The sequence below is a fragment of the Symphalangus syndactylus genome, chromosome 1 (assembly GCF_028878055.3).
Source record: "Symphalangus syndactylus isolate Jambi chromosome 1, NHGRI_mSymSyn1-v2.1_pri, whole genome shotgun sequence".
Lineage (NCBI taxonomy): Eukaryota > Metazoa > Chordata > Mammalia > Primates > Hylobatidae > Symphalangus > Symphalangus syndactylus.
Window position 1 is genome coordinate 146,104,181 of NC_072423.2, and position 21,048 is coordinate 146,125,228.

General features: G+C 38.4%; 1 protein-coding gene across 3 annotated transcripts in view; it reads left to right on the forward strand.

The window, feature by feature from the left end:
- Positions 1-6,502: 6,502 nt before the first annotated feature.
- SGCZ (sarcoglycan zeta) overlaps positions 6,503-21,048 on the forward strand; it is a 1,126,701-nt gene continuing 1,112,155 nt past the window's right edge. For all 3 annotated transcript variants that reach the window (XM_055287513.2, XM_055287533.2, XM_055287523.2), the window contains exon 1: positions 6,503-7,514. In XM_055287513.2, coding sequence (XP_055143488.1) covers positions 7,476-7,514 — 39 coding nt within the window. In that variant the 5' untranslated portion in view covers positions 6,503-7,475. The remainder of the gene's footprint in view (positions 7,515-21,048) is intronic.

Sequence of the window (21,048 nt, forward strand, 5' to 3'; positions counted from 1 at the left end):
ATTTCAAAGAACTTCACATACAATGAGAATATTTAACAGTTACCAAAAGAATAAAACTCTCTTAGAGAAAATTATCAACATTCCTAAATGTCCATGGCAATATCACATATTGATGATGACAAGAAACTGACCACCAACAGATAGTCTTAACATTTAAGTTTGACAAGTTTTTGGACCCTGGCCCACCCCACTCCTCCAAATAAGACAGGGCTAAGAAAGACTCAATAAAAATTTCACTATTATTATCTAGCTAGGGCATCTTCTTTACAATTCAGTTTTATATTTAATCAATTACTTAAAATAAATCACAAGAGATTAGTTTATTAAACATAAACTTTTTATTCCTTTATTTTTCATTTCATTTATTTTATTTAATGCAGGCATGGGAGTAAGGAGAGATGTTCCATTAACTAATTTCCTAAAAACAAGTTTCAAATAAAAATCATGTGCCAATAAACGGACCAGAAACAGAAATCGTCTTCTATTTTATGCTATCATTCATTGTCATCCTCAGACTAGGAAAGTTTCCAAAATAGAAGATAACTGAAAGTAAGTACTGTTTTAGAATTTAATCGCCTTAAGTATTTTTCTTGCAAATTCCTTAGATTTTATTTTTGCTGCTGCAAAAGTACTCCACTCAAAGCCAACACTACTTTCAGTTCTTCCTGGCTTTTAAGATCTTTCTTTTAGAATCAATTACAGTTTTTTTCCCCTCTGTCTTCGTATCTCAGTCCTGCCCCTCGCATTACTCCATTTCTTGCAGGACTGATGCCAGTGGAAAGGCTTACAGTCCATGAAGATTTTATAGTTGTAGTTATTGCATTGGTTTATCATTGCTGCATCTGTTGGGGGATGATTGATATAATGGTTTTAGGTTCTTCTGCTAAAATAAAAAATATTCCCAGAAAAGTAACTTTGCTTTCAAAGGTTAGTTTTAAAAATTCCAGTGGCTCATGCCTGTAATCCCAGCACTTCGGGAGGCTGAGACAGGTCAATCACCTGAGGTCAGGAGTTCGACAGCAGTCTGGGCAACACGGCAAAACTCCTTCTCTACTAAAAATACAAAAATTAGCTGGGCATGGTGGCAGGCACCTGTAATCCCAGCTACTCAGGAGGTTAAGGCAGGAGAATCGCTTGAACCTGGGAGGCAGAGGTTGCAGAGAGCTGACATTGCGCCACTGCACTCCAGCCTGGAGACAGAGCAACAATCTGTCTCAGAAAGAACTAATATTAAGCCTATTATAGAGATTAATTTTGCTGAATAATTGAGCTGATATTAAACAGAAATGAGCCAACTTATAGTCAGTATGAAAATGGGATTAAAAAAGCTTTCCTTTTTTCTAATAGTAAGATCACAATTTTTTGTTGCTGTTTTATCGTTTGATTTTTGTTTTTTTTTTTGAGACAGTCTTGCTCTGTTGCCCAGGGTGGAACTGCAACCTCTGCTTCCCAGGTTGAAGCGATCCTCCTGCCTCAGCCTCCCCAGTAGCTGGGATTACAGGTGCATGCCCCCAAGTCCAGCTATTTTTTTTTTTTTTTTTAGTAGAGATAGGGTTTCACCATGTTGGCCAGGCTGGTCTTGAACTCCTGACCTCGAGTGATCCACCTGCCTCGGCCTCCTAAAGTGCTGGGATTACTGGCACGTGCCACAGTGCCTGGCCCACTATTACTATTGATGAGATGGAGTCTCACTCTGTCACCCAGGCTGGAGTGCAGTGGCACGATCTTGGCTCACTGCAACCTCCATCTTCTGGGTTCAAGCGATTCTCTTGCCTCAGCCTCCCAAGTAGTTAGGACTACGGGCGTGTGCCACCACACCTGGCTTTATTTTTTTGTATTTTTAATAGAGACGGGGTTTCACCATGTTGGCCAGGCTGGTCTAATAGTAAAGTTCGTCACCTGAAGGTGCATAAAAATTCTTTCGAGGTATATTTTATTTGGCGTATGGTTGGAGTTTTAGAGATAAATATTTCTGGACATTTGACAATTTTTTCCTATTTGTGCTTGTAAATTTGCAATGTGATGCTTTTTGATGTGGGCTGCATGCTTCTCTTTCGTTTTGATTATTACTGTGTTATAGCCTAACTGCTATACATTTCTTGTTAGCTTTAATTCAAGTTTCCATCATGCTATTTGTAGTGTACGTATAGATTTGTTCTTATACTCTGCAAGAAGTTTAGCTTTCCTGGGGGGGGTTATTTTTAAACCTTCAAACTATAATTAGCAACGTTCATGACTCTGAACTCCAATAAATAATGGTTTTTGGCCGGCCACGGTGGATCACGTCTGCAATCCCAGCACTTTGGGAGGCCAAGGCCGGAGGATCACAAGGTCAAGAGACCAACACCATCCTGGCCAACATGGTGAAACCCCGCCTCTAGTAATAATACAAAAATTAGCTGGGCATCGTGGTGCACGCCTGTAGTCCCAGCTACTAGGGAGGCTGAGGCAGGACAATCGCTTGAATCCTGGAGGTGGAGGTTGCCGTGAGCCAAGATCTCGCCACTGTACTCCAGCCTGGTGACAGGGCGAGACTTTGTCTCAATAAATAAATAAATACATAAATAAATAAAGGTTTTTTGGGATGTGTCTAAGACTGCAAGTGTTAATCACTATTCTCTTTAAATTCTGCAAAACAGATCCTCATTACGTTTTACAGATCACTATGATCTATGCTATACAAAGCATAAGTATTCTCATGCCTGAGCTGCCTTCGAAATCACATATGGCTAAGTACTGGTTAAAATTTTTAACGAAAAATATACATTTGCCAATATTTTTGTCCATTAAATTTATAAAGGAAAGAGAGAAATGCTTCCAGTTTCAAATTTTTGGAAACTTTAATTCCACATTCTGACTTTTTTTTGGCTGCAAGCAGGCATGTCTGCATCCTTTTATTCTTTTTATAATTTACCCTCTCTTGTCATCTGAGGTACTAATCTTCTTTTTCTTTTCTTTGTTTTCCTTAGTCAAAGCATGATCTGAATTGAAGGTTAACACAAATTTTTAAAACTTACTTTCAACATTTTTAAAGGAAAAATTTACATCTGTATTATAACAGGTGATCTTTTTTTTATAAAGGCCAAAGGATACCCTTTATAACTATATCATAATGTTAATGGCTCATTTGTGTTTCCTCATCTGTTCACATATTAACAATTAAATATCTTACTCATTAAAAGTAAAAACAACTCAATTTTTATTTCAGCATTTTTTAGTATGTAATTTTAAAAACCTTGTGGAACATATAGTAACATTTCTAAGAAATAATCCCTTTCTGAGGCAACAATTTAGATCACACGGAGGATACAAATGCTAATGACTAGAAATAAACTGGTGACAACTATGTGAATTAGTTATTACTTTATTTTAATGAATCAGGATACATTAATTCTGTTTGATTTCAGAAAATAGAAATAAAATACGGTCACGTGATGTGGTACAGTATGGAAATCCACATAAATGCATAAAATTGTAAACTTGGCAAGAGAGTTAGACAAGGGGAGTAAAAAGGCCTACAAAATTTAAAACTCTTCAATTGCTTTTAAGCCATAGATGATTATAAAAATTATATTGTCTACTGGAAAAATGGATATGTATTTACAAGTTCCCCACTTCTGTAAATTCAGTTAAAGAAAAAAAAAAAACTCATAAAGGCAGGGGTACATTTGCTTTAATATTTTATGATGATAGGTGACATTGATGAATGTATCTATGGACCAATGATCCTGAAATGCAACATCTCATGACCTGCAGGTGTTTCCAAACTGCCTTCCCCTTGCTCAGGAGGTGTAATTACTTTTGCAGTTTGCCTGTGAATTGTACATCTTTGCTAAAATTGAATCTTGCCCCTTTCACACACTCTGCTATATGCCAGCACGATTTCCTCCACAGCCATGGGTAGCTGTCTTTGTCCTGAAGTTCTGACTCAGGACATCTAGAAAATACCCCTTTCCTCAATTCACTTCCTCATCCTTCCACTGCCTTAATTTCAAATGTCTTTAAAGTGATTCAATTTTCTGAAAGATGTCCCATGTAGTCATATGTCAGATGAAGTGGAACTGAGTCCTGATTGTCTTAAAAGGTCATATAAATAGGTTTTAGTAATTCATACGTTTGTGAACAACTCTAATTGTTTTTGGTTTTAGAAATATTCGGCCTCATGAGTTTGCATGGGAATTCATGAAATAGTGAAAGACTTGGAAATCACTCGCTTTTTAGACATGTATTGCACCCAAATATGGAATTGATTTGGAAATCACTAATTGTTTCTGTAGCTGATGTCAGGGATCGCCTAAGCCCCTGGTCATCTATGGCCTGTTAGGAACTAGGCCATACAGCAGGAGGTGAGTGGTGGGTGGGTTAGCAAGCAGTACCACTTGAGCTCTGCCTGCTGTCAGATCAGTGGGGGCATTAGATTCCCATGGGAGCACCTGCCTATTGTGAACTGTGCACAAGAGGGATCTAGGTTGCGCACTCCTTATGACAATTTAACTAATGCCTGATGATCTGAGGTGGAACAGTCTCATCCCAAAACCTTCCCCTGCATCCTGTGCCATGCATCTGTGGAAAAATTGTCTTCCATGAAACTGGTCCCTGATGCCAAAAACGGTGGTATATTAGTTCGTTTTTACACTGATGATAAAGACATAACCAAGAATGGGTAATTTATAAAGAAAAAGAGGTTTAATGGACTCACGGTTCTGCGTGGCTCGGGAGGCCTCACAATCATGGCGGGAGGCGAAACGCACTTCTCACCTGGGGGCGGTAAGAGAGAATGAGAACCAAGCAAAAGGGGTTTCCCCTTAGAAAACCGCCAGATCTCGTGAGACTTATTCACTACCACGAGAACAGCATGGGGGAAACCACCCCTAAGATTCAGTTATCTCCCACCAGTTCCCTCCCACAACATGTGGGAATTATGGGAGGGAAAATTCAAGATGAGATTTGTGTGGGGACCCAGAAGCCACATCAGTTGGGGACCACTGGCTTATAATGCCAGTCTGGTCAACATCAAATGTTGGATATAATTTCATATTTTAAAATTCAGTAAGATAAATTAGAGTCATTTTATATATATATATATATATATACACAGATAAAATTGTTAAGAATAATATCATTTTTTCTTTCAATTATAATGTGTCATATTAAGAAACTGCAGTTTTCCCTTTCTGAATAATATTTAAACATCAACATTTTTATGGATACCTTCCTTGAACTACATTTTCACAACTGCAGATTGAAAACTTACCTTAAATAGTATCACTTTGCTAATATGTTCAAAATAAATTTGTCTGTTTTATTCAATTTTCTAAAGTTAGGCAATGACTAGTTGACGGAGAATTTCAAATTCTTTCATATGGAAAGACTTGACTTTCAAAAACCTATGTATTAGGTTGGTGCAAAAGTTATTGTGGTTTCTGCCATTACTTTCAGTGGCAAAAACTGCCATTACTTTTGCATCATCCTAGTAGGTATCTTTGTTCATGTTGAATTGTTGATACTTTCTAGAAGAGAAAGCCCTCCAGGCTTAGCTGCAAAGTAGAAGGAGAAAAACTGGGCTGTGCCCCATTGGTGCAGGTGAGGGGAGGAGGGAGTCATCAGGGTTTCAGACATTGGAATACTAACTGTAAAGGTTTTTTTCCACACATTTATCATTCCATGCACATTTGTGTGCTTATTAGCTGCTAGGCTCTTGGGAAATTTGGTGAATAAGAACGGTCCAGAACATGCCTTCAAGAGTTTGTAGTCTATTGGAGGAGTCAAACAAACGGATAATAACAGCATACATTAAATAATGGTAAATTAAGAATGCTGCTACGACAAGAGGATAAAGGAGAATATCTGACAGACTCACCTGAGGAAAATTTTTCTCTGCTCAGGTGACTTTAGTCAGAAGCATAAGTGTTAAACCTATAAAGAACAAGGGGGAGACACAGCTGTCCTTAACGAGGGGGCAAGAATAGGAATTAAAGAGCCAGTACTGGCAGGTGGACCAATAGACCAGGTGGCTGGAATTCAGGGAGGGAGACGACGGGGATGATGTTAGAGAGAGACCATGAGACTGCACTGTGCATATTTAAATCCTAAAAAAAAGACTTTTTTTTTTTTTTTTTTTTAGAAACAAAAGTATTTATACAGCTCTTTTTCCAAATCTGTAAACATCTTTAAATCTCAATAGTTTATATGTCATAATAAAACAAGAGCCTTTAAAACCCTTCAAAAGTCAAGCTTTTACACTGAGACATTTAAATGAAGAAAACGAGCCCTTTCCCCAAATCTACAACCTACAAGTTAAATGCACTGACCTGTCAGAATCTATGTAAAGAACAATTTTCTGATAAAAGACTGCTTTATCATAAGAAGCATCATTCCAGGAAATTTCCTTTAATATTCTTATCTGTCACTTTAAAAGTCTTTTTTAAATTAAAAAATCTGATGCTGAAAGCAGCAGAGATCTCAAGTGAATATATTTAAATACATGTGGATGATACACACACTCATGTTCCTCCCAGATCTGCAGGAAGAAGATGAAGCAACGTACGCAATGAATTAAAATGCTTGTCACCTAGTGGATTCCGGACAGAGGGCAGTCTTTAAGACCCAGCGATAGTATTTGTCTGGAGAGGAAATGTTGCTTTTTGACAGATGAGAGAAATCCCCTTAGTGTTGGCTGTGGGAAGAGAGAAGCGAAGTCAGTCACCTGGTGGTGAAGGCCAGTAAAACAGCGAAGCAGGAGGAAAATTTTTCTCTCCCTCTCTCTCTTTCTCTCCCTCTTTTCTCTTCGTAGGATCCACCTCCTATTCTCTCAAGTCTTTTAGCATAACCTTCAAAGGAGAACGTTCCCTTCTGACTTGATTATCTTCTTTTCCCCACTGAGAAAATACCTCTCAGCTACAAGACATTTTTTAAGTCTGTGCAGGACTTCGGGGATTCTGTTATCTTGCCGGGGAAATTGATCATTGCTAATGCCTGGGACTGGAGCTAAATTAGCTACAAGAGTAAGCCTGACGGAGGAAGGCTTTTCTCATACACTCTTCTCTTCAGTTTGAACACATTTGCTTGAAATCTGCCGCATGATGCTGACCAGGGAAGCAGCTTTTTTTCTCGGGATGCAGCAATTCGCTGGTTTCTAAGCTTATTGCAGAAGAAGAAATAATCTTAAATAGAGTGGATTTTTTTCCTTTTTTCTTTTGGCCCCTGTTTCAATGGACTCAGCTGTGTTGCACCGCGGTGGAGATCACCTGTCACTAAATCTTTGAGGAAGTAAAACAAAGTGAATTATCATTATTATTTATTTATTTTCCTTATTTTTAACCCGGTGGAGGCGGCGTGACCACGGAGAATGAGACTGAGAGGAGCTGCCGGGGCTTGGAGGAGGATAAAGCTGAGTTTAAGCTGGAAACTAAAAGCCTAGATTGTTTTTGGGTGCCACTCGTCCGGTTCCTCTCCACTTCGTTTAGTTGCGCTCCATGGACAGATCAACCAACCTGGACATTGAGGAGCTCAAGGTACGTGCCGGTCCGGGCGGGCGTCGCGGCAGCTTCTCGGCGCTCCCTGCTCTCCTCTCTCCTTCCCGCGGCTACTCCAGCGGCGCGGAGTAGTTGGTGGTCCCGCGGGACGGCGAGGGGGTGTTGGGGGGACGCGCACCCGGGCGCAGGCGCCGCTCCTGGGGCCGAGGAGACGGAGGGCGGCTCTCCCGAGCCCGGCTGCACTCCCGGGCTGGGTGCCCTCCCCGCCTGCTCCTCCCGCCAGCGGCCACCCCGTCCTCCTCCTGGTCCGTGACGGCAGCATTTGGGGTGCAGACCCTGCGCTTCTTGCCGGCTTGTCTCCCCGGGGAGGCAGCGGCACCAGCTCTGCGGGCTGTCACCTGCTTTCCCAGCAAAGTTGTCCGAGCTGCGCCGCCACTTTGCCTCCTCTCCCGGCTCCGATTCCGCCTGTGCCCCAGCCCGGCACGGGGACAGTGCATTTCCGCTCGGAGATTCGCGTGACAGAGGCATCTGCAGCGACAGCCCGTTTTTATCCCAGAACTTCGTGAGACCCCTTTTCCTCCCCGCCACTCGCGGGCACGGTTTCCTCCCGCAGTTGCAGTGCCGGGGCTGGAGAGGTTCCCCCGCTGCCGGGGACGACAAGCCTGCCCCAGCCCCAGGCGCGGGAGCAGGTGCGGGGACTCGGGCAGGGAGGCGGGAGCCGGGCTGGGAGGGGCTGCATCTGCGGAGGCTCTGGCTGCACACTGTCTCCGACCCGCCTGGAGCCCCCCGCCCCCGCCGCTCCGCGGGGTCCCCTCGCCGTGCCCTCTCCCTCTGGGGTCCCCTGCTCGGCCGCGAGGGCCTGCCTGGCCGGAGCATCCTGGGTGATAACGCGCCCCTCTGCCTATGGGCACCACTGCCTGCTTCCCTTTAAGAAATAAAAATTTATATATTTATATACACACAATAAATAAAAACTTTAAAAAACCAACAAACCACAAAATACTTTAAATGTCCCGCTCACTGTAAACGAAAAAGCGGGAAAGGGGGCGACACTGGAAGCACCTCTTTTATTGAAATCCTCCACCCTTCTTTACCCCTAGACATTTGGTACGTTCTACTATTTCAGAGGTTCAGATGGATTCTGGCTTCTTTGATCAGTGAGAATGTCTAGGCACCCCCCGCCCGCTGGAGAAACGACGAATAGAGGTTTGCCCTGAAATGTCAAGGAAATGGGTTTGTCCGACAAGCTAGGCAGGCTGCAAAATCCCCTGTAGAGCTCCAAAGCCTCAGATTATCTGCAGCCTCTCCTGTGCCCGGGCCAGGCGGCACTCGGGCGCCCAGTTCTCCAGGTGCCCCAGATTGCATAGACGCGGAAGGAAGGAGGGACAGAGAACAGTGGCGCCTGCTACAATCGCCCGGCCACTGACTGTAGATGCAGTCCAGGGCGGAGGGAGGACGCTCAGAAGACCTGGAACACCACTTGCACCTAAGACTGAGTTCCTTGGGGAAAGGGAAGTAGGGAGGAGGCAGATTTGATGCTTCATTTAAAGTTGGCCAACAACAAGTTTCTGTGGTTTTGCCAAGGTCATAGTCAGCAGACCTTGGCCTAGACTAGAAGTTTCCTCTTATCTCTCTGCTCTACTCCCATAGGACACATTGCCTTTATGTTTGCAAAGATTCCCTACTTCTCTTTCCCAACCATCCCAGTCTCCTGGGAGAAGGGGTGGGTTTTATTTGAGATGCAAAGAAGAATGTATGATAATCATTGTGATCTATATTTTATGCAGTTATTTTATGCAGAGGTGGAGTATCCAGATTATTTTTTAGTTAACTTTAAGATATGACACAGAAGAGAGCGTTTTCTTAAGAGAAATGGGAGAAATGATTTCGGGTGATTCTTTCCCCTGAAATCCCTTTAGTTTCCTAGCTTATCCCACTCTGAACCCCAGTGCTACTACATTGTGGTTTAAGTCAGCAAAAGAGCAAACCCACTGGGGAAACTTCTGTCTAGAATTAGTAGAAGATCTCAGCTTAATGTCACTACTCCTGCACAGATAATCCAGAGATCCTCATAGCCAGAGTGTACCGGACTTAGTGCTCTGGCAGCAGAGGGTAGGGAACTGGAAAGGCTTGGGCATGAGGGGGTATATTGGCAATAACTGACTGGGAAGAAATGAAGGCATGTTAGATACAAGGATCTATTGAGGTTGTTGAGAAATTATGTCAAGGACAAGCTGCTTTTGAGAGTCAAAACTGGCAAGTGAGGAGATATAGTCAAGCCTTATTAGAAAATGTTTGAGATCCTCCAGTTTTGGGAATAAGTTTGTGTTGTCAGTTTTGACTAAACTTGTGGAATACAAAGGCTGTGGAATACTTCTGAAATATATACACTTTGTAGAGATGGATGCAGTGCGCGTGGAATAACTTGTCTAGATTTCTTCTTTTCAGCGGAGTTGGTTGGCTTGGTTTTCTAGACATTCCAGTTCAAGTTAGTCTCTGGTGGCTTCTTGCTGAAGAGCCTCCCGGGGTGATCAGTGGAGAGAGGGAAGAAAAAAGCTAGGATACTTGTTTTTGGCATTATTTGCATGTTTTGACTTCTCCTGTGATCTAATATATGCTTACATTAAAACACATCCACACAGAGCTTTGGTTTTTATGATGCTTTAAATATAGAAAAAATGTTTACTGGGGTTTGATACATAAATAAATGTGCATAATAGTATAAAAATACAGTTTAGGTTAGTTTTAGATGATTAGTGTCATTGTTAGGTGAAGCTGCTTACCTCAGGTTTTAAGAAAGACAGATTCTGATAATTTATCTTTGGGATAAACTATTTTCTCTTTGAGATTTTAACAACAATTTTTATTTTTTGCTGTGCTGGGTGTGCAAACATTGATTTTTTTAAATGTGCTATACAGTGTACATAGTGTTTTCTTTTGCAAGCTTTTAAACTAAAGATAAGCTCTAATTGTTAAGCTATTGCTGCCATTATCATTAAAACTAAACAATATGCATATTAAAGGATTTATTTGATGCAAAACTGAAATGTAGTTATGTGTGTAAAACTTGCTAATGAAGGTAAGTAGGTTTCATCTTCTATTCTGCCCACAAACTCCTGATGAAACACATCAGTGTTGAAAAGGGAGAGAGTTCTCATCCAGAGAATGTATGTGTTCTTTTCCCTTTGATGTCTGTTTCTCTCTCCAATGAATGTATAAACTTTACTCTGGATTTTGCCCTAGTGTTTACTTTAAAGAAGAAACAACATCAAACAATCCAAAATATGGGTTGCTGCTTTGGAAATGTGGGTGTTAATGAATATTGATATTAGAAAAAGCCCCTCCATCCTGGAGTATCTCTGAGTTATAGGGTACTGGGTGCCTTTTAGCAGTTGAGATTTAAATGCTAGCTTCAGCCCTTATTGTAGCTCCGTAGTTGCTCTCTTTTAAACAACTGATCTTATGCACTGGAAAGGAGACTACTAAGTTTTAGAGCTGACGCTTTAAATTTTGCTTTTTGTAAGATTTACTCATAAGAGACATTGAGGCTGAATAAATGGTTATGATAAAGTCTATGACTTTGTTGGTTCTTTCACTCATCTTTTAAAATATGGGTACTAATTCACCTGTATTAATTTGGCAATTAAGTTATACTTTCAGATGCTAAGAATTTATTTGTGGATAATTATTTGCTTTGAGATCAAAAATATAAAATACATATGAGTACAGTATAATTTTTTTCAGTCATGTTAGATCCTAGGTTTTATTTATTTATCTGTCAGGATTGTTCTGTTAGTGGGATGACTGGCTGGAAGTTAAATTAGCTTTTTTCTGCTAATTGCAGAACATGAACAGTATGCTTCTGGAACATTTTCTTAATTATTTTTCAGGTTACAAAAATTACAAACTACATAGTTAATCTTGAGACACAGAAAACAACTTTTCAATAAGGATAATCTTACTTGAGTTAATTAAATGTAGTCCAGTCACTGTTGCTTAATTTTTCTCTGTTTAATTGAACCAACATTTCATCTACCAAGAACTTGAATCTTGCCCTAGATAGGTAAGGAAAAACCTTCCCTGAATAATGTAATGAGGTCATTAAAAAAGTATTGTATGGGTGAGAAATGTTAATACAGCAAAAAATACATAGGTATTTAAACAAGAGATTGATCAAAAAATGCTGAGGTCTTAAAGCAATGTCATAGTACATGCATCTACAATTTCAATGAAATAGGAGATTTGGCACTTAGAAGAATTTTAATTTTTTTCTTTCTTATTTATTTATTTATTTATTTATTTATTTTTGGTTTGCTTCATCAATAAGACACTCAGCCCAGGAAAGTCGGAAAGTCAAGCTTGCTGCAGTGTAGGAAGCTTTCCGATGAATCTAAGTAGGTGGTATTTTGTTATGTTAGTCATTCTATAGTGAAAAATAGTACTCTCTAACAAATGGCATATTTTTAGCAGCCTGCCTTATATATTCATTTCTTGGCTGAGAAAGACGAAACATATTTGTGAATGCTGGATTATTTGACTTGTTTCACATCTAAAGGAATCATAACTTCTTTCCCTCTAGGTCTAGTTCCAATTCACTTTACAAAATAGCAGCTAGTCACAGACTTAGCAACAGGTAACCTTAATTTGAAAAATTAATATCATTTGACATTGATAAACTACAACTCTATACATTTATGGGTTATACTGTGATGTTTTACTATATATCTACAATGTGGAAAAAATTAAAGCTAATTACTATATTAATCACATCACTCATTTTTTGTGGTGAGACATTTGAAATTTACCCTATTAGCTATTTTGAAATATATATATATATAGTCTTGAATTTTTAATATTTGGAAATAGAGTTGTTTAATTGAAGGTGAAATTGACTTCAAGTTACAGTAGGGAAACATCACTAATGCCATTAAGGGGGATGAAGGAACATATTTGGTATGAGTGGAAAAAGAATTAAGAAAAATACATTTGAGGGAAGTTGGACAAATGACTATTTTAGAACTCTTCAGTGGTCTACTGTCATTACTTAGCATATGTTCCAGCCTACATACTGGCTATTACAGTTTTGCTGATCTCCAGAGTTTACCAGTTGAAAATACATCAAATTTTGAAGGCCCAGTAAAAAAGAATATTTTAAGATTTATGAACTCAAAATCATAGCTACACGAGTTGGCTTACTGCTATAAGATAACAAATCCACATCTGTCTTTGGGACATTTATATAATATTTAGTGAGCTGTTTCTTATGCTGTTTCAGAGTTTCAGCTAAAATACAATTTGGCAGAGCTTGCAACTTTAAGTTACTAAGGAAAATGACCATTTGCTTTTGTTCAAATTCTCTATGAATTTTTGAGAATATGCGTTTAAATTGGTAACTGTTTAAATGAGTAAATGCTTATATGTCAAGGTAAAGATTTGTGCATTTATTTGTTGAGAATTGTGCGTGGTTTGTGAAAATTCTTAGCTTCTAAAACTCTTTGTAACTAGAAGTAAGCTACCACATTTTCTATAAACATCATTTTAGGCCGGGCATGGTGGCTCACGCCTGTAATCCTAACACTTTGGAAGGCCGAGGCAGGTGGGTCACTTGAGGCCAGGAGTTCGAGACCAGCCTGGCCAACATGGTGAAACGCTGTTTCTACTAAAAATAGAAAAATTAGCAGAATGTGGTGGTGTGCTTCTGTACTCCCAACTACTCGGGAGGTTGAGGCGAGAGAATTCCTTGAAGGTGTGAGGCAGAGGTTGCACTGAGCCAACATCTTGCCACTGGACTCCAGCCTGGGTGACAGAGTTAGAACCTGTCTCCAAAAAAATAATAATAATAAATAAATGAAAAATTAAAAAGGAATATATTAACATCTAAAGTTTTTATTTTACTCAAATTCTCTTCTTTTTCTTGGCAAATGTCCGGAAACATGAGTTTATCTATATTCTCAGTGAAACTGATGAGAGACTTCTATTCCAACCACGGAATGAGCAAATTTAAGGTTGCCACCCCTCCAAGAGCCTTATGGAGCCTCACATTCTAAAAATTAAAAATTGTTCCAAATTGCCTTGAGAGTTTTCTTGAGGCTCCTAAAGAACATGTTTGTACATTGACTGAAAAATATGATAAGCCACAATTAGAAAACTTTATACCACTTTGTTGGTATTAAATACATTATCTAGAGTGTTCTATGCCAAGTTGACATAGAAAACCTTTAAAAATAAAGGATTTTAGCATCCAGCCAGAAAAGCTTTAATTACCGTGACAATGTCCATCAGGGAAACAGGGGCTAAAGCTTCAGCCTTCGAAGTTAATTCCAACAGTCACCCCACGCTAAGATGGAGCTCAGAAGCAGTTAGAATTCAGAAGCATGCACAGTACTAAAGCTCACACTATAAATCGAACAGATTGTAGCGTTTGAGGAAATTCATTTGTGCAGTGGAAAGGGTGCTGATCTGGTTAGAGTAGTACTTGGGAGACGTTGTTCAAACCCTGGCTCTGCCGTCTACCAGTAGTGGCACCTTGGGGATGTCCCTCAATCCTTCTTGGCCAAGGTTTCTCAAGCATTGCAGGGTGGGGTTTAGATTTGATTAAAGGTTTTGTCATAATCATTTTTAGCCACAGTTGAAGAATTTGTTCGATGTCTTCGAAACAACCTGACATTTAACTCCAGTGAAAGGGAAGTTTGGTTCAAGACAGTCTGAGGAATCTTTCCATACTTGCCTTTGGCCCCTGCAGTTGACTCTGGGACCCTGGGAAGAACTGTAGACTGAAGAATAGAAGGTGAAAACCTCACAAGCAGTTGATCTCGAATTAGCTTCCAGGGCTCAGAGTGTATGGCTCAAAAATGACGTTTTTGTATCTTCTTCAAAGGAAATTATTTTCACATTGATACAGTTTATATAGTTCCTTTCATTCTGCAAATAATTCTTCATTTGAACGTCAAAATAAGATTTTCTGCTGAATATTATCTTCTCATTTTATGGATATCAAAAGGGAGACTCAGAAAAATCAAGTGAAATGCCTGGGATCACAAGATTAATAGATAATAGAATAAGAACTTAAATTCATGTCCTCTATTTCCAAATTCTGTGCTATTATATGTAGGCCAAAATTCCAGGGAATTCTTAAAGAACTTCTGATGGTAGAGATTTTCCACTGAATTTCTCTAATAATCTAATTTCCAAGAAGAGTGACAGTGTTTGAGGTACCATCATAGTATTTACTCTTGTTGCAAAGTAGTGGTTCGCATTACAGTTGTTTTTTTTTTTTTTTTTTTTTACTAGTGTCCTTATTCATAGTGACTTATTTTAGTTTTGGGTCAAATTACCGTTGGTTGATATTTGTTAATTATTTGCATAATGTTTCAGTGGACATGCCTCAACACTTCACATGTCTTCATGCACATTCTAGGTTACTTCAAAAAAGTTAAAAATGCAAACTTTAGATCTATAAGAGCTAAGAGCCTACTATATTTGTCTTTACTGGAGGCATGCAGTGCTTTAATTACTAACTCACACATTATCATTTTCTAACTTATTTCCACACTTGTTTTTAAACTCACATCTTTCTTTAGAATGGCTAGAAAAATACATGTTATCTACCTAAGATAAAAGAGCCTTTGATTCTTTCCGTTCTTGGGTAGAAGCAACCAATTCAGCTGCCATGAGTGAGAACATTTTTGTGAAACATGATATAATAAATCAATGTCATGAATGGGAAAACGCTGTTACCTTTGTGAATCCTCAAGTCTGTGTTTACTCAGTATTTGAGGGCTTTTAAAATCCAAAACAGGAGGATAAAATAATTCAAGGAAATAAATTCCTTACCTCAAGATTTCTTGAATCATGTTCTAGCCTTCAAACTCTCCCTCAACATGAGATGCATGAGAGAGAAATTCTATCTCATCTTACCACCAGAATTAGTTGTACTCCTAAGCAACTGATTTACGTTTAATTTTATAAATGTTTTTCACCATAAAATTGATAGTGTTTTTCTACCTTAAATTAGTTCCCCTTTACCTTAGGAACAGATTTGTGGCCTATCTCCAACAAATACTTGTATCTTAAATTCCTGGCCTCATAATATTTTTGACTTTTGAAATTATTATTATGCTTTCATGAAGAATTAGTGGTAATAAATATTTATACACTTAAAATTATTAAAACCCTTTTTAGATACTCAATTATTGTCATGTTTCAGTAGATGTGCCTCAGTATTTCACATCTCTTCTGAAAAACAACTATGCATTTTTTTAATTTTTTGAGACGGAGTCTTGCTCTGTCGTCGAGGCTGGAGTACAGTGGCGTGATCTCGGTTCACTACAACCTCTGCCTCCTGGGTTCAAGCAATTCTCCCGTCTCAGCCTCCTGAATAGCTGGGATTACAGGCACCCGCCATCGTGCCTGGCTAATTTTTGTATTTTTGTAGATACTAGGTTTCACCATGTTGGCCAGGCTGGTCTTGAACTCCTGACCTCAGGTGATCCACCCGCTTTGGCCTCCGAAAGTGCTGGGATTACAGGCGTGAGCCACCATGTCCAGCCTGCATTTTTAAAAAATTTGTCAAGAGCTACGAAGGTTATAAAGCTTAACTGTGTTGTGTGTATCCAGTTTTTGTTTGCATGACTTTAGTTGTCTATGACGGTTGTGTAATTGGTGAACTTGTGTGCCATAAAATGAAACCCACTATATACGTAAAGTAAAAGACTGATGTTTAACACCTCTACCTGTTCTAAGGCATTCTGTCTTAAATCATTATTTTTTATTGCTCTCAAATTTGGCCTTCGTAGTGAATGATCACCTGTATCCTAAATCACTATATTTCTATTGTCTATTACTTTTGTCTAGAGCAGAGACATTATTTTAGAAAAAGTTAAAAATAAATGAGCTCATTTTAATCAACATTGTGTTTAATGTTTTTAAATCTACTTTATAAAAATCAATTTTTTGATCAGTTTCTTGTTTTAGGCAGCAGAGACAGTTACTTTTATATATTGTATTTCATCTCATCAAGTTTCTTACAGTTGATGCCTCAGTCATGATTCCATGAATAATCAGGTCTGTGCACAGTGTTGTGTCTTAATGATAAAACTCCTCTTTATTAAATCATCCCTGGGAGAAATTATGAACATTTAGTAATTACAGTATGCGAAATACACAGGTGGATTAAGTTAAACATATTTTTGGCAAGTGGCAAGGACAACTGAAGATCTTTTAAGAGCTTCCGAGTCCAATTACAATACAAACCTGCTTTCATTTTATAAATATGAATATATTCTTACATATGTATTTGTTTCATTTATTTCCTAAAACATTAGTAGCTCTTAATGTATAACAAATAAAAACACAACTGACTTTAAAATGTTTAACATTTGCAATTATCAACTTTTTTTTGCAACATCTGTTCCATATTTCGACTCAAAGTGAATTTCAGAAACTTCTGGAAAGATATGATTTAAGCCATAGTGAAGTTTCAGCATTTTATGATAACCTGCTGTCTCAAACAATTAAATAGTGCTGTACATTGGCTTGACATTCACAGACTTCTGTAATTGTGAAAATTATCTGTGAACATGCTCAGAATGTAATTTTTTGTCTTCAGTCTCAACTTTCTGCTGTTTAGTGAGATGCACCATCCATCTTATTTGTAAACTCTGTGCCTATTTAGAGTTGTGGAGTTGTACTTCAATATTTTTCAACGTGTGCAATGCAATCAAAATCCAAACAATTGAAATCTCATTTTTTTCACCTGTTGTCTTATTGACGAACAGTGTCAGGGTACAAATGAATAAAAATAATAATGAAAACATCGTCTATAATTTGAGAATGTTAACAGCAGTTTATAGCTCGAAAGAGAAAGAATGACTCCAAATAAATCAAAAATAAACAGAATAAGCATTATGTTTCTACCCCAAAAGAACATTTGACTTAACTGATATTGTTTTCTCTTTAAGTAATCTAATGTGTAAAGTTTACATTACAAGACCTGTGATTCATTGTGGTATCAGTTGGGGTAATGCTTAGAACTCTTTGGTATGTACATGATTGAATTCTTAGCAAGAATTTAACTTTCAAAATATTTTGTATATTTATGCGTTATATGAATATTTACCTATTTGATCTTTCGCTCTCAGAATCATTTAATAGCTCCTTTGTGTATGCCACAGGATATACACAAATTCTGTTTATACATAAAATTTGCATGGGATTTTGTCTATAATATTTTTCTATTCCCTCTTTACATATACTCCATAGACATTCTTATCTACTTATGTAGTTTCTACTTTCACTTACAGGGTGATGATGCCCGCTTATGCATGGGCACCTCCGACCTTTCTCTTGGGCCACATGCACACCTCTCCAATTTCCAGCAATCTACTAGAAATCTTTACCTGGAGAGCTTTGCAGTCACCCTGATCTAACAAAATGGAGAACACCTTTCATTCTCAGTCAGTTCTGCCCCTCCTGTAGTATGTTCTTTGTCTTGTTTAGTATTTCACCATTCACTTCGTCATCCAAGCTGGACCTCAGAAGAGCCTTCTCTGCTTATCCCTTGTCATCATTCCGTACATCCAACTAGTCATTAAGACCATCACATTGTATCATCTGCTTTTTTCCTTCTACTTTTTCCTTCTACACATCTTGTTAGAACCCTAGACCAATTCCCCACCTTTTCTAATATGTTTTATCCTAAGACATATGTACGTATTTCTTGCAGTGAGGCTGGCCGTATTATAGTGAATTCTACTGTGATGTAGCTCTAGGATTCGGGGAGGGTTTGGAATTAATGTGAAGGGATTTATGTATTCTCTCTTAAATTTTCACAAGTCATTTTAGAATAAGTTGGGAAAGAGTGGAAACTGTGACACTAAGGGTGGGCCTGATGCTGGGTGCAGAGGGATTCAGAGGTCTCTAAAAACGCCTAAGGGCACCCTCAAAAATGAGAAAAAGATGGCTCCTGGAAGTTGAACTTTATAGTAGCTACTGTTGATGACTAAAATGTTCAGGCTGGGGAAAAAAGAACCCAAAGACAGTATGCAAACATAGTGAGCCAGCTAAGTAAGTAGGGAGGTAGGTTTGAAGGATTTTCAAGGAAGACAGGCCAAGATATTTGAATTCTGAGCTGCATATTATACTCAATGTACTCGGTTTGTTAGTTACCTGTAAATATGTTGCTTAGACGTCTTTGTAATTATTTTACCCTTGTTATCTTAGTCTTTCAGTAGAAGTTACTTAATCGTCATAGCTGTATTTAGCTGTTCTATGGAGGTTACAATTTGGACTAGTGAGAGTAAGGCAATTTAGATGTGCATAGATCAAAGTAGGCATGGGATTGCAAAATCTAACTAAAGATGCCTGGTGATAGCAATAGGTAGTGAGGTATTTCGTAAGAAAATGTAATTTGCAAAGTGGCGGATTCTAGGAGGCAAGACCTGTTCATGATTCTCCTCAGGGACGTTCTTCTTTATTAAGGAACCACCTGGTTTCCTGACACTTTTCAACTACTTTCCCTCTGTCCAGCCAGTCTCCAAGCAAGTCACATCCCATACTTTCAGATTTCCCTTTATGAATAAAATATTCATAAATTTGAATAAATGTGAATAAATATGAATAAAATATTGCTAATTTCCAGGCTATGAGTACTCTCTTTTGTATTTTCCATTATGTGAACTCGTGCATATGCGTGCACCTGCAGATACACACACTCACACACATGGTACCATAACTTCATTGAATGACTAAGTTCTACTTGATCATGCCAGTTCCTCTCCCTCTGTTGTAATATTGCATATGTACTTGTCTGAAATACATCTTCTTTTCTTATATATTTCCTACTTATTGACCAGTAAACTAGTCCTTGGAAGAGATAGATTTATCTTTTTTGTGTGTGTTCCTATACACTTCGGACATTTATCTGTGTTATACACTTTTAACTAAATTGCATTGTGGTAGGAAAAAAATGGCCTGCATAATACCAATCATTTGAAGTTTGTTGAAAATTGCTAAGGGGCCAGTATAAAGTAAATATTTGTACATATTCTGAGTTTCCTTGAAAAGAGTGTGAATGTTTTCACTTGTTGGGGATTAATTCCTATATATGTCCATTAGATTAAGCTTATTATTCATGCTGTTTTAATTTTTCATAATCTTTCCATTTTGTTTGTTTAAACTACAAATTGGAGATGTTAAAATTTTCTGTTTGAATAGTGCATTTATTTATTCTTGTAGCTTTCTCAACGATTGCCTTATATATTTGAGACTATGTTATAAGATATGTATAAGTTTAAAATTATATTTTCCTGGTGAATTAAAACTCTTATGTGATGACTTTCTTCATGCTTGCTAATGATGTCTGCCATAAAGTTTATTTTGTCTGATTTTAATATAGCTATATTAGCTTTTATGAATATCACTATATCATTATCCAGCTTTATTTTGGCTAGTTTTTCTGATAAGTATTTTTTTCATTCTTTTATTTTGAAGCTTTTTGTGTATTCAAATTTTAGATACATCTGGAAAGCAGCATATAGATTTCAGAAATCCGTTTGGATAATGCTTTGCCTATTTACTACATTTAGCTTATTTACATTTATTGTAATATCTAATATATTTGGGTTTATTTCTGCCATTTTAGTTCATGAGTTCTTTTTAATCCCAGAAATCACTTCCCTTTTATTTGAAGTTCATATGGTAGTAGCAAATTCAGTTTTCTTGATAGTCTGATAGAGTCATTTTCTTTCTCTAGCTTTGCAGAATTTTTTTTCGGGGTATACAATTTTAGATGAGCAGGTATTTTCTCTTAGGATATTAAAAGTATTACCCTGTCTTGATTCTCATGTTGCCACTGAGAAACCAGATGTTAATCCTTTGTTTTAGTTTTTAATGTTCTTCTATTTTATTTTATTTTATTTTATTTTATTTTATTTTATTTTATTTTATTTTATTTTTTTGCTCTTTCACCCAGGATGGAGTGCAGTGGCGCGATCTCGGCTCACTGCAGGCTCCGCCCCCCAGGGTTCACGCCATTCTCCTGCCTCAGCCTCCCCCGTAGCTGGGACTACAGGCGCCCGCCACCTCGCCCGGCTAATTATTTTGTATTTTTAGTGAAGACGGGGGTTTCACCATGTTAGCCAGGATGGTCTCGATCTCCTGACCTCGTGATCCGCCCGCCTCGGCCTCCCAAAGTGCTGAGATCACAGGCGTGAGCCACTGCGCCTGGCCAATGTTCTTCAATTTTATTATAATGTGTCTTTAAAGAAATTATCCAGGTTGGTATTTTATGACTTTCTCTGAATCTTTGTGAAAGAAGAAAAATATACTCTGTTATAAATAGAGTTTATGTGAGAACTACCATACTGTCTTTTTAAAGAAGACTTTCGGCTGGGCATGGTGGCTCACACCTGTTATCCCAGCACTTTGGGAGGCGAAGGCGGGCGGATCATTTGAGATCAGGAGTTTGCGACCAGCCTGGCCAACACAGTGAAGTCCTGTTTCTACTAAAAATAGAAAAAATTAGCTTGGTGTGGTTGCCCGTGCCTGTCATCCCAGCTACTGCGGGAGGCTGAGG